The sequence below is a fragment of the Oryctolagus cuniculus genome, chromosome 1 (genome assembly GCF_051225735.1).
Source record: "Oryctolagus cuniculus isolate XC-2025 breed Fujian yellow rabbit chromosome 1, ASM5122573v1, whole genome shotgun sequence".
Lineage (NCBI taxonomy): Eukaryota > Metazoa > Chordata > Mammalia > Lagomorpha > Leporidae > Oryctolagus > Oryctolagus cuniculus.
The window spans coordinates 227,384,739-227,398,326 of NC_142867.1; the positions used below are offsets into that span (position 1 = coordinate 227,384,739).

The 13,588-nt window shown below is 50.7% G+C and overlaps 1 protein-coding gene across 13 annotated transcripts in view; it reads right to left on the reverse strand.

The window, feature by feature from the left end:
- Nucleotides 1-7,269: 7,269 nt before the first annotated feature.
- STRBP (spermatid perinuclear RNA binding protein) overlaps nucleotides 7,270-13,588 on the reverse strand; it is a 151,173-nt gene continuing 144,854 nt past the window's right edge. For 6 of the 13 annotated variants that reach the window (XM_070056617.2, XM_089302323.1, XM_051855425.3 and 3 more), the window contains one exon: nucleotides 7,270-9,170. In XM_070056617.2, the coding sequence (XP_069912718.1) occupies nucleotides 9,076-9,170 (95 nt within the window). In that variant the 3' untranslated portion in view covers nucleotides 7,270-9,075. Of the gene's footprint in view, nucleotides 11,624-13,588 lie in introns of all 13 variants that reach the window. The other 7 variants (XM_070056629.1, XM_070056631.2, XM_089302348.1 and 4 more) reach the window with 5 other exon arrangements.

Sequence of the window (13,588 nt, forward strand, 5' to 3'; positions counted from 1 at the left end):
CTTTCGGTTAGAGTTAAAAAAAAAAAAAAAAGCCTTTGTGACCATGTTTCCCTAAGCAGGAAGCAAGGCAGATGGCACGGAGCCTGGCACGGGCGGAGCAGGAGTGGCCTGGGCGGGACTCCAGTTCGGTCGGGGCCTGAGGTGCCAGCAGACAAGAGCCTGCACGTAGGCGGGAGAGGGGACCAGAGCTGACCACACTAGCTGTGTGGCCGGGGCAGAATGCATCCCATTCACCAACGCCAAGGCCGGGCTCGTTTGTCCTTTCCCCCTCCAGGAACCCAAGAACTTCTCCAGGAGATGGGAGAGTGCTCTGCAGATGCGGCTGCACGCGCTGCTGTGAGAGGCTCAGGCAGCACACGTGGCCCCGGGAAGAGCAGCCAGCAAAGCCCCGGGGCACGGCCCCTCCTGGACAGAAGGCCACAGACCAGAGACTGCGCCACCATGGCCCACAGGCCAGTTCCATGACTGCCTGCCAGAAATCCGATTCACAATTTCACTGAGGGCGAGCGGCACCCAGCTAGGTTTTCACCGCTACTCTGCGAACCGTGGCTTCCTTCGGCCGCCCACGAAACCCGCGACGCCGGGTTCGGCCGCAGCAGCCACGGTACTGGGCAGGCCCAGTCTAACTCCCCCCAGGTCTGCTGCTCCCTGTGGGGCCAGCCCTGGGTCTGACTCCCCCCTGGCTTCTGGAGAGTGGAGGCCAGCGTCTCCCCTGCTCTCAGCGCTGCCCCCGTGCTGGCGAGCCCCGGGGCTGACAGAAGCGGCCGCCATGGGACCATGCTGAAGCACGGGGAGCCCAGCCCCAGTTACTTCTGAAGAGAGAGTGGCTGAGTTGTCTCCTCTGATGTGACAGCAGGAGAGAAAAAGCCTGAAGATGCGGAATTTCACCAAGCTGCGTGCTGTCTCAAAGGCGCGGCGCCCCGACACCCACAACCACCAGCTAAAGCCACCCCCCTCTGGCACTCTCACCTGCTCCCTGACTGCACGGAGAGGTGTAACCTGTAACCACAGACTTGGTCTTCCACCAACGGGAGGGACGTTTCTAACAGGTCCTCAGGACCGTGTCCTCTCCTGAGCCAACTATCCACAGGGTCTCCCTGGCCCAGACAGGAGGCCCACGCTCCTGGGCACCGCGCTCCCAGCCTCACGGCCCCGTGCAGCCACGTGGAGTTCTCGCGTGTCCCTGGCTCAGCCCCAGCCATGCCTCCTCCGAGCCCCATCACGGGCGCTTCCCTAAGCGTTCAAGGGCAGCGGCTGCTGCTGCTCCTCCGCGCCACGCGGAAGCCTCTGGGCAAAGACGGGGGCCCAGGTGGCACGTGGGAAGGAGATCTCCAGGCGTGACCGAGCGAAAGGGCACCGAAGGCCCATGGTCTCACCAGGGCCTGGCAAGACAGGGCCCAGGGTTTCCAGCAAGCGTCACCGGAGCACAGCCGTGCACCTCTACTGTGCCTGCTCCTGGGACGGGGCGGAACCAGCACACAGAGACTCCAGGTCCACGAAGCCTGAAATACCACCTGGCCCTTTAACAAGGTTCCTGACACCAAGTCTCAATCAGCGCTTCCTGTGTATTTTCCCATCAAAACACACAACGAGGGGACTCTGCTTGCTGTGGGGAGGACACAGAGGCCCTTGTAGGTAGACACTGCTCGTGCTAGAGTTAGGGTCAAAGCCACAGCTTCGAGCAGAGCTGTGGAAATGCACAAGACCTGACCCCTCCAGTCCAGGATGGGGCGTAAGAGGCAGGGCTGGGAGAGAAGCAGAACAGGCCTAAATCAACCCCTCGGTCAATCCACAAGTTGCCCTCCAATGACCATGTACAAAGCCTACACCATCCCCTGGCTAAAAAACCTGTTGCATGCATGCGGGGCCCAGGAGCTCCGGCGGCTCCTCCCACAGCGGGCACTGGTTCAGGCTCCTGTCCTGCCGCTGCGGCTCGGTCAGCCTCCCCCACATCGCCCTGCATCCTCTGGTCCTCAGCCATCTGGCTGTCCACTCAGCACCCGGAAATTCTTTCCGCTTTTGGGATGGTTGTAAACCCTGAAGGATACAGCACCCAGGGTCTTTCGTGAAGTCCTGAGACTGGCCATCTGCCCACCACCTCACCTCCCACGCTGCCTAAAAGGGTTCCCCACACACACACACTCTCCCCGACTGGACATCGCCAGATCTATGTCCAGCCGACCAGGAAGCACTTGCCTGCCTGTGAGCCGATGTGCTGATGTGCCCGGCTCCTCTCCTGACTCAGGGTCCCCAGAGTGCAGCCCCCAAGCACTCCCAGGCGTCTCCCCACACAGGAGATGGAACACATTCTGCTCCAGCCCGCTCAGTCCGGGGTTTGCTGCCCTCTGCTCCGGGTCTCAGCAGCAGGGAATCATGAACAGGTGCACAGGCTGGGAGAAGGCGTGGCCACGTCACACCCGAGCTCAGCCCAAACAACACACTACGGGGAGCTTTGCTTCACAGCGAACGACCAGCTCCTTGCTCAGACATGCACAGAGCTCACCTCTTAGCCTCTCCTCAGGTCTGCCTGACCCACTTCCCCTGTCTCGACCCTTCTGGTATCCCTGACAGAATCATCCCGGGGCTCCCCATCAGAGCCCTGACCCCTGGGCCTCTACCTGGGGTGCCTTCAGTCGTCCCGAGCTCCTCGGGCGCCGCCCGGCTCCCGCCGCACCTCCTGGAAAACCTCCTCTGTACTTCCTTTGACCTCGCCTCCGAGGGCCGGGAGAGTTTTAGAAGGCTGAGCACCACTGACCAAAGGGAACCCTAGCATCAGAGACCCCCAACCCCCAGGGTCTCCTTCCAGTAAGAGCCCACACTGATGGCCTGGGCGGGACAGCCAGCAGCCAACACGTGGATGGAGGCGAACACAGAACACACACCTCCCCCTGCACCCCCTTCCCCGCTTCCAGCCCCCAAGGGTCCCTCTACATCCACACTTGATCACAGGGCTGTTACCGCACAGAAAGGTGTGCAGCTGGAGAGAACCAGACTGCCCAGCCCAGGACTGATGGCCACCTTGCCAGGCGCCAACAGAAAGAGTGAGCCTGGGAAGACTGGGATTCGGAGGGACGGCAGGAGGGGCAGGGGCAAGCGAGCTGGTTAAGCCACACAGCCTGAGCACGACCGTCTGGAGCAAAGGGGAGCAGGGCGCGCCGCAGCGAGGAGGGCGCCGCGGCGAGGACGCGTGGCCTTGGGACGCAGCGCGGTGCCGGCGGGAACGGCCGGGACGCGGGCGCTGTGCTACTTGCAGTGGTATAATCTGGGGCAAGTCACTTTATCTAAGCCTCCATTTCCTCATTTGGAAAAGAAGAAAATCTCTAGAAACTAACCTCTAAGCAAGGGCTTGTGGTAACTCTACCAGCAGAGTAAGACATGCCACTTCCTCTCTGGGGCTGAGGCTCACTGCTAGGAGCGCGCTGTTTTGCCACAACAAGCCAGGTGGTTTGGAGAGCTCCCTGGGCTCCAGCGCCCCCAGCAGGAGGGGAACAACCATCCAGGCCTGCACTACTTCACTGAGATGCCAGAGCAGACGGGGAGAAACAGGAGGGGGGCCGTGCACAGCACGTGTGGCAGGAGCGCCAGCAGGGGCCCCTCACCCCCACGGCAGGGCCCAGGGCCCAGCCAGCCGGGGCCTTCCAACGGCTTCCTCTCTCAGGCTGCCCTCTGGGAGGAGGGCACCACCAGCTGCCAAGAAGACGCCTTGGGTGAGCGGCGAATTCTCCTTCCCTAAAAAGGATTCCGAGGCCATCTCTATACGCAGCCACCTTCCTGAGGGGCCCAGCTGGCGTCGATTAGGAAAGGCGTCGGTGAGGCAGCCGACAGCAGACGGCGGCGGGCGCGGGGCAGGGCTCGCCAGGCGCAGGCCCAGCGTGAAGGAAGGGAGGCGAGTGAACACCCGACGGGCAGACGCTGCCGGCAGGGACAAGAGGCCTGGCGCGTGCCCTGCCCGGGAGCACCTCCCCACGTGCACAGCCCCCACCTGGGGGGCTCCTGCTCCCTTTACTCAGCCAAAGCCTCCCCAGCCTTCCTTCAGCATCCCGTCAGGCCAGGCAGGCAGTGCGCACTCAGAAAATCTAGCCAAGTGAAAAAGCATGTGCCTTGGTTTCCCACTGACATCTAAGCAGCCCAGAAAACACTTTAAATGCCAAAGCTTCCTGTGTTTACACAGCCGCTGACAGTCCGAGCCTGTCCCGCTAGGCTGGAACTGGTCTAGGGCAACCTGCAGTCAGAAGGCCTGGACTCCAGTTTCATTCTGGACTTTGCACCCATCGGTCGGTGTAGCAGAAAAAGGCTGTGGGCAGGACACAGCTGGGTGTCATCCGTGGCTCTAGATGGGGTGTCACTGTCACCTCAGAGACCACCGCCGTAAGGCAGCCATCTGGGAACTGGCAGGCATGCCCACGACGCGGCCCCTGATACTTTTTCGGCATTTTCCTTCCTCTGCACCATTCCCGACTTCTCAGCCTGCAGCCCCCAGCCCAAATGACCCATCTAAACTGCAGGCCAGTGGCGAGCCCAGGGACGTGCAGGGACTCCTGAAGACAGAGACCCTCCATGCGTACTCAGTAAAGGATCAAAGTAGGAGAACCTTAGCACACAGAAAGAGACCGGGTTTCCGGACAGTGCTAGGCAGTGTCCCGGCCGTGGCCGGGTGGCAGCAGCAGATGCTCCTGCATCTCCCACTCCAGCGGCTCCCCCCACCACCACCACCCCCCCGGCAGAGGCAGCATCGCTCAGCTGCAGGAGCGGCAAAGTTCTGCCCAGGACGAGCAAGGCCCTCCTTAGGAGGTGCCAGCTGTTAGGCTGCAAACAAATGGTTGACCGAATGAGGCAAAGATCCTACCCAGCAGCCCGAGCCGGGAGCAACGTGCTATCCTCCGCCAGGATGTCAGTTACACAACTGCTCCTTGGATTAAGAAAAGCCTTTCGACTCCAACGACGAGTCTATCTTCTGCCTCCCTGAAGGTAACACTCAAGCCTTGTCCACATGCAAGCTTAGATCATTTTCCAAGTTCCATCTGTGCTCCCTACAGAGCCCATCACCTCCTGCACACCAGGGGTGCCCCTGCCCACTCGTCTCAAGGAGGCCTCTGCAGACAGTGTGTCCACCCATCATTCAGTCCAACAATGGCAACGGCGCCATCTACCCATTTTTTTCTGCTGAAAAGCAACTCATCAAACTCTGACTCCGTAAACAGACAAATGGGTAAGATAGATGCACACAGGGATGTCCGCAGAGAGGCACGGACGGATGTGGTTTTTCCTAAGCCTGACAGAGGGAGGCCTCGTGTGGTGATCAGCACAGGTGTTTCTCCCCCAAAGTGTCAAAGCAAGCTAGAAGAGATGTCACGGGAGTGCTGTCAGGGGAGCAGCGGAGTCCACGGCACTAGAGGCTTGCCAGCGGTCTCCCGGCCCTTCCTTCCCATGGTTCACAGTAACTGGCTCTCCACCTGCCAACCACGGCTGAGCTCTGAACACTGCATTCATGGGCAGCTAAAATCAAACACCAGGCTGGCTTTTTGTTGTGTTTAAATGCACTGGTAGGAAGCTTGGATTCAGTAGGTAGATATTCAAAGCTCAGCCCTTGGGAAGTTCTAAGCACCCTCAAATCTCACAGCAAGAAAGTTTACAAGACTGGCTGCTGATTTACCCACACGGCAGAAACGGGAGGAGTTCCATTCAGCCAGGACCCACAGCAGCCGCCCCAGGCTTCGGCTGTGTTTCTGTCTCAGCCCTGGAGCTAGCAGCTCTCTCCCACAGCCTGGGGGCAGCCCACACTTGTCAGTGCCCAGGAACCAACACAGCAGCACCCCGCGCAGGCCACACCCCTCAGCACAGCCTCACCTCCTGCACAGACCGCCTGCCACTCTCACAGGCCACGTTTACTGAGTCTCTCCCCACACAAGGGCCTGTTGAGAGCATGTACACTGATTAACTAATTCCTCTAATCCCCAAGTCCCATGTGCATGTGCCAGGACCAGAGAAACACTTGGCCCAGATTCCCACAGGGTTTCTGTTCCCTATTTCTAGCTGTGCTGTAAAGCTTACATAACCTAATTTGCATTATGGTACTATTTTTAAAAGCCTCCAAAGACCACTGCTTCAAGCATCAATGGAAACTGTTAGCTGCTACCTGGAATGATGATGTCGGAAAACAAATCTACGCTCGCAACTCAGCTTCAGTTCTTGACTTAGACAGTCTTTCTGGAAGACGCTCCCAGGAAAGCAACTTCTCTCTACTGCACGAGAGGTCCTGGCTCTGTGCTCTGCAACCAGTGCGCGAAACGCAACACTAAACTTGCCTCAGCAGAGTTTCTGGCTCTGCGGTTGGTATCCCTGTACTGTCTCCCTCCCAGGCCTCCTGGTAGTCCTGAGAAACCCATGGTCACTGGACAGCGCGACATCAAATCTTCACAGAGTGCGAGTGGGACACTGCAGAACCTCTCCTACTCTGAGTGATTTCATAGCGCACCTCCCCCGCCCAAGGAGGCACTGGCCAAGATGAACGCGAATCAGGACGCCCACTCCTAGAGCAGGCTTGTTTCCGGCTGCCCCTGCTGTGAAAGCCCCTGGCTTGTAGGGCTCTGAATTGCTAGAAATCCGATTGCTGGGGTTGGGTGGGGTCTCTGCTGTCTCCCTTTCCCCGAGCTAGCTATTCCAGACCGTCCTGCTCCAGCGATTGCTGAAATCCAAACAGGGACATGAAATGATCAGCCACTGCTGAGGGCGTAGACAGCCACCTTGTCCTTTGCTTTACTGCAGAACTACGAAGGAGGGCTGGAGTGTTGGTTTTTGTTTGTTTGTTTGTTTGTTTTTAAATTCGGCTCACTTACTGATTGGACAGAGGTCCATGAACACGAACCAGGGTAGGTTTCAGGCTCTCAAAACTGCCAGGGAAATACTTTAAATGAGTGAGTTTCCAAGCAATACCCATTATTTCAGTGACAACAGAAGGCCTACATTATTAAGCATCTTAAAACGGAACAATTAAGTTAATGTTCTTCTGCCACAAGTAGGATATTTACAAGAGGCTCAATTCCACCGACACGGGGACGGTCAGCCAGAAAATGCTTTCGAAGGTCAGCGCCTCTGGAGGCAGCTGGCCTCCGCCAGGCCCGGCTGCACTCAGGCCAGGCAGCCACAACGCACACAGCCTTTCACAGCTGCCAGAGCCGCATCGAAGGTACATACAGATTCTGTACGGGGAAAAGTTGTTCCAGCAACCTTCAAGTTAGTAAGAAAAAGAAACTGCTACTTAGAAACAGATACAAAACATGAAAATTCACTTTAATCTCCGTGTGTGTTCACAGACCTCAGCACAGAACATCTGATACATAAGAAGGTGCATCTATGCGACACATGAAATGAAGTCAATCCTTGTTAAAATGGTCGGCCTACCCTCCCAGGAACTGCTGACCGCCGAGTGAGAGGGAGTTGAGAGGGAGAGGCCCTGGCTGCGGCCTAGGGGAGGCAGCGGGACTGCTCAGTCTATCTGGTCTGTGCAGACTCAGTATGCAGCACTCTGAGTCTTGCTGAAGTGTGTCCTACAGAGAATCAGCTCATCTCAGTCAATCACGTGTTTTTCCATAGTTACCTTAATATTTTGGTTTTTTTTTTCATTTTCTATTGCTTTTTTTTTATGGCTTCTTGCTGTCGTTGTATTGGGACATACAACACAGATCAGAGATTTTCATTTCTCAGAGAAGCTTCTCTCCTTGAGAAATTGGCACTTGATCCTCAGCTTGTACAATCACTACTTACATGGATCCTTCCAGCACTGTCACCAATCTTGTTACGTATGCAACTCCAGTGCTTTGGACAAGAGTGCCCTGGCATTCAATGTATCTTAGGAGAACTGGTCTACCACTGAATTCTCGTTCGTATTCAAACAGGTGCATGTGTGTAACTTACATACACATCGCACCCTGAGTTTCTACACATGTACACACATTTAACTCGAGGAAAGTGAAATCACTCTCTGGACTAAAAAGCAGTTACAAAGGTAGTAAAGCAAATACTGAAAATAACAATTTCACATTTACACCATCAAATTTTTTAAGGTAATGTGATGACATAAGACCTAGGAGATCAAACACATCATATATGATTGTCATATATGCATGTTGTGCTAGCTGATTATTTTTCTCTTTAATCAGAAAATAAAAGAGCTTACCTTCGCACACTGAGGTCACAGCTTACAGTCACTATGCCTCAGCCTACTTTACACAAGTGATATGGCTACGAAGGTCCGAGGAGAACGAGAATAAAGTGAGATAAACGTGCTGAAAACTGCTTAAAAGTATTAACCTGAAATACACAGAGGGTCCAACACCAGTTTTAAAAATACATTAACGAGGTATTCCCAGCTCTTCAATTAATAAAGGTGACTGATTCATGATTTTCAAACATTCACCCAAATTTTTAAACAAGAAGAAAAGACTGACAGCAGCAAACTCCGTCAGTGGTCTGTTCCCCAGGTTAACAACTTAGAGAGACTGCACACGACTTCGGGAACTCTGCAAACCCAATGCCTTTGCTTCACCGTCCCATGCACTCCATCTGCGCAGCAGGAAGTACGCTGGACACCTGCCTCGCACAAGGGATGGGGTGTTCCTGCAGCCTGAAGACACAGGCTGCTGGCCACAGCCCTGCTGAGGCGCCAGCCCCCACAGCGAGGATATGGCTTCAAGGAGGGCCCATGTTTCTGAGAAATTATAAGATGCTAACTGATGCAGTCAGGGATGTTAACTATTAAATTTATAAGCTAAAAAAGGTTAAAAAACGGTCAGCTCACACACTAACTCTAAGTTCTAATTGGTCTGTAAACTCTCTGACAAAAACTACGTTAAATAAATAGGGTTAAGTACAGATATTGCTAGGTTTCCAAAGAGGTTTTAAAACAGACACCGTGGCTTTGAACCAAGTATTGCTCTTCGTTAAAATGCTCAGTCATTGCTTTCAAAAAGCAGTTGTCAGAGTAGTGTATCTGAAAGCTGGAAAGCCTCCAGGTGTCACATTGCTCTGGGACCGAGACACAGGAATTGCCATTTCAAGCCAGACAACCTGATGGTTCTAGAAGTCAGAGAAGAAATCTTGAGGGCCCAAGTGAATAATAAATGGTGCGACGCTCAGAGGCTGGCGATAGGGGCTCTCAATGAAAAAGCCACCTACAGTGGAGAGAAGAGCAGAGAAGCAAGACTGCATGTTAATGTCACACAGCGCGGCGAAGCCAACAGCTTCGTTTCTAGTCCTCTGCTCTCTCGGCTGTAAGTGGGATTTTCATTACAAAATGGAGGGGTGGGAAGGGTCAAGGAGGGGGACACTTAATTCATTACAGAATTCAAACAGTTGAACTTGCATGGTTACCACTTCTAACAAAGGACTGACAGCTCGATTATTTTAAGTAAAGCAGAGAAATGTAAAAGTTTGCAGCAACTGGGCAGGTTTACAACATGGTTAGTAACTTCCAACAAACAACAAAATTAAAAAGAAAAAAAAAAAGACTTGGTAGAAACCATTTGAAATGACTGCCATCATGTTGGAAAACAGCACAGCTCCCTTTTCACCACCATGGAGGGGTTGAGTTATGAAGCAGAGTTAGCCACTTCAAAAGAATTTTCTACAGAGCAATCTCCAGAGATTCCAACTTGGAACCCAAATTTGATATTCAATTTCAGATAAAAGTGCAGCTGCAGCTGCCAATTAATAGTGCTCCAGAAACAAAGAGGACTGTGGTAAATATTTACTTAGTGAAAACCGGACACTACCAGCCATGCTTTTTCTTCTCAGTGATGGCTGTTTCATCCATAGGTCAGCGAAACAAATCAACGCACATGAACACTCGCAGCAGAAACGGGCCCTCTGGGTCACGTCTACCACTTATGCACAGGATGAGAACGATTCAGTTACAGCTATTTCCAGCAAGTGATGAGGTTTTATTAAAGTATCACCCACCACTAATAAAGACAAAAGGTCAAGGAGAAGAAATGAATACTGGTGTAACATGCAACTGAGAAGTGACAAGAATCCTTGTCTTACATTGCCCATTTCACCCTCAGTTAGTGGTCCCGAAATACTCTGGTGTGTAAATTTGCCGTATTTTATGAAGCTCTTTCTCACCGATGGGCACTGTTCAGTTCTGAGAAGCAGAACTTAACAGGGAGAAGCAAAGCTGCTTTCCACTAAGAACAGACATGTTTAAGACACAGCCACTTGCAAATATGGACAGGGGACCACACTGTTGCCTTCATGGGGGTGACTACCTTAATGAAACCATTACCTTCTAGTAACATCATCAGCTTTCCAAACAAGGTGAGAATGCAGGTGGAGGACTTAGGTCTGCACCTTTACAGAACAGCACAATGTTACTGACTCGTCAGTTTCCACCAGCGGAATCAGGTGTCTCAAAAAATAAATGCTGACCCATGGCTGAAACCTGTCACTTTTCACAGCAGCACTCAACAAGAACTGGGACAATCGAAGAGCAAGTTTTTATGGGGACCCTGTTGCTGCTTTAGATTCTGATGTAATTGAAGAGGAAAGGAGACCTTTCCAGCAATCCCAGAGAAATCGCTAATCTTCTATCTGCATGAAAAGAACCAGGGAGGGAACACAGTGTCTTACAGAGTGAAGAAGGCCACAAGAACAAGAGAGGGTGCTTGATTGTTTAATTTATTTTTTAAAACTTGGAAATTAGGAATCTAAAATAATCACATCGCTCCTTCTCCATCTCTGGGTAGTGCCATCATTTTATAAGCAACGCTCAGGAAACATAAGTAACTTTTATCACGGGGATTGCCCTTTACAACAGGGACTGTGCAAAGGGCTTACAAAGTAGAGACTGGCTCCAACTAACAATCGCCTTTGCTTTGTTTTAGCGGTTTGCTTACAAATGAATGGGTTTCTAGGGCTAAGATAGTATTAGTTTGCAATTCTTTGTAATTTGATACCAAAACATATCAAAAATAATAAGCTAAAACAATATTCAAACCCATATTTTATTGGCTTTAATTACACACTTCAATATTTACAAAGTTAAAGTTTAAATGAAAATTCTCTATTGTAATAAAAAAAATAACTACAGCCCGAATTAAAGTGCCCTGGGGCCAGTCCATGTCAACCAGCTGAGAATCGGTGACTGCGTCAGGAACCAGGCAGTACTATGCGTTACAACAAAGCAGTTTATTTGTGATCAGTGTCTAAGACTCTATACATCCTTCACAAATTTAATCTTACATAATCTGATACTTCTCTTAAAACTTAAAACTTTGAACTGCTAGACTTTTATTTCCCTAGAACAGAAGGGCTGGTATAAATTATTTTCCAGAAATGAGGTACCGTTTCACAGAACTGGTTTCTTTTTTGTTTGTTTTCAAGTTTTAGACAACTAAATTTGCATTTGTTAAAATCAAAAAGTAGGAAAGATGTTTTTTACAAATAATTTTGATCAAGTATGTGTTCAAAGAAAGCAGGATAAAAAGGCTTTTCCTCTAACATTCTGTATTGTATGGTATTGTTCAATAGGAATTAACTTCTGTCATTGGCTAAAAGAATGAGTAGTGGGGCACAGGATATGTTGGGAATTTCATAACGGGTAACAGAACCATTCTCTTGGGTAAACCTACAGAGAAAAGAAACGGAGAGGACTCCAAATAAGTTTAATATGCCAATAAAAATTTCAGGTTAAAAAAATTATTGAACAGTAATTACCATTAACCTTTTCCAGATTAGTCAGTCAACATGTACCATTTTGGAAGAGGCCCCCAAATCTCAGATCTCTTATTTTCAAAGTGCTCTCAGTATTCTGATACTTTCCACTCAAAATGAAGATGGCTACATCATAGGAAGAGTGATATTCAGAAAATATTTGAGCTGCCATGAATTCTAAAGATCAAAAGGAATGCTATTAATACTCTACAGTGAATCTAGAAATCTATAATGGCTCTCAATTTGGCACATCACATATTATGGGAAAACAAGGGATTGTCAGGATTCAGAGCACAGCTTTCTGTGCAGGCCTCAGCTCCCCTCAGCTCCAACTGGAGCCATGACCAATATTGGCATGGCAAATCTGGAAAGAGTACGTTCTGAATTTTGTAATTAATAGTTCTTGTGGCCTACAAACTTCTGCATACTCAAGCATGATTTGAAATCTGCTCCTACTTCTATTCTAATATTGACCCTAGGGAGAAATCACAAAGCAGCAACAGCAGGTATTCAAGAGCACCAGATGATCAGAGGGAAATACCCCACATGCAACAGCTTTACAAAGGCCAAAAGACATATTTACCTTACAGCCAAAATAAAGCATCGTTTTAGTAGGTTTGCATCACAGTAACATTTAAAAACCAAATCTTTTATGTGAAAAATGGGGGCATCCAATGTCACCAGCTTTGGAAGTCAGTTATATGGCACAGGGAAGAGAGGAGCCTTCTCCCATGGAGGCTCAAAGGCCGCAGGGTGAGAGCAGGATGTTACGGGAGGGAAGGGAGGGACGAGAGAAAAGTAAAAAGACTGAGCGAAAACATGAATGTAACTGAAAGGTCTAGATAGAAAGCTGCTGTAAAGGGGAAATCAAGCTCTAGCAAACCTTAACTGAAGAATCTGGAGCTTACTCTGTGTCTACAGGAAAGACACAGACTTAACAACCTGCCCTGGGCGGCAGCTGCTTGGGCACTCACACAGACACAGCACAGTGAGTGGAAATGTACTGTATGTGGGTAGGTTGCCTTTACCTGCTTCACAGCAAGGATGAGGTGGTCATGCTACCCACAAGCTAGCCAAATGGTAAAAGCAAATGGCCAAACCAAAAGGAGCTAGCGAGTTTGAGTACAGAAAGAAATCTAGGTGAAAGCATATTCTTGGATTGGACCCAATTCCCAAGAACCGCACATTGCTCCAGCTCTGACCGACCTGAGTGTGCCAGTGGAGGCGTACAGGTAAAGGATATAACTCTGGGCTCTGCACTTTGACTTAAAAGAAAAACTACTGCACATGGGCCACCCTGCAATGTCTCCACATCTTTCCAGGATTTAAACTGCCTATCGTACTAATGTTCACACTTGGTCAAATCATTGCTTATTGCTACAGTTATAAAATCAGATGAAGCTTCAGTTTATCAGTGCCTTAACACCCAAACGAGGATGGGAAAGCAGGTGCATGAAGAGAAAAGGCAGAATGTGAAGGTCTGAGGCTCGTGTGGGGACTCATGCCACGAGTACTGACACATGGAGCGCCTCTGCCTCCTGTGTGTGCACGCCCAGCCAGGGGCGGACTGACAAACAAGCTCTCCCACACATGCACACGCACTCTCACTCTCCTCTTCCCCCAATGACAACCACTAGAGATGGCTGATTCTACAACACGTAGCACCTAAGTTAGGAAAAATGTCTCAGAGCATATCACTGACTCCAAACCTACTGCCTCCATTGCCACATAAACCTCATTCAAAAGTTATCCAAAGGGCCACTAGGCTTCATTTATGCATTTGCTTTTATTTTTCATTTTTAGGGAGAGAAGAGACACATCTACAATTTTCTAGCATGTACTACTGACTTTCTGCAGTAAACGCTTGAGTAACTGCTGA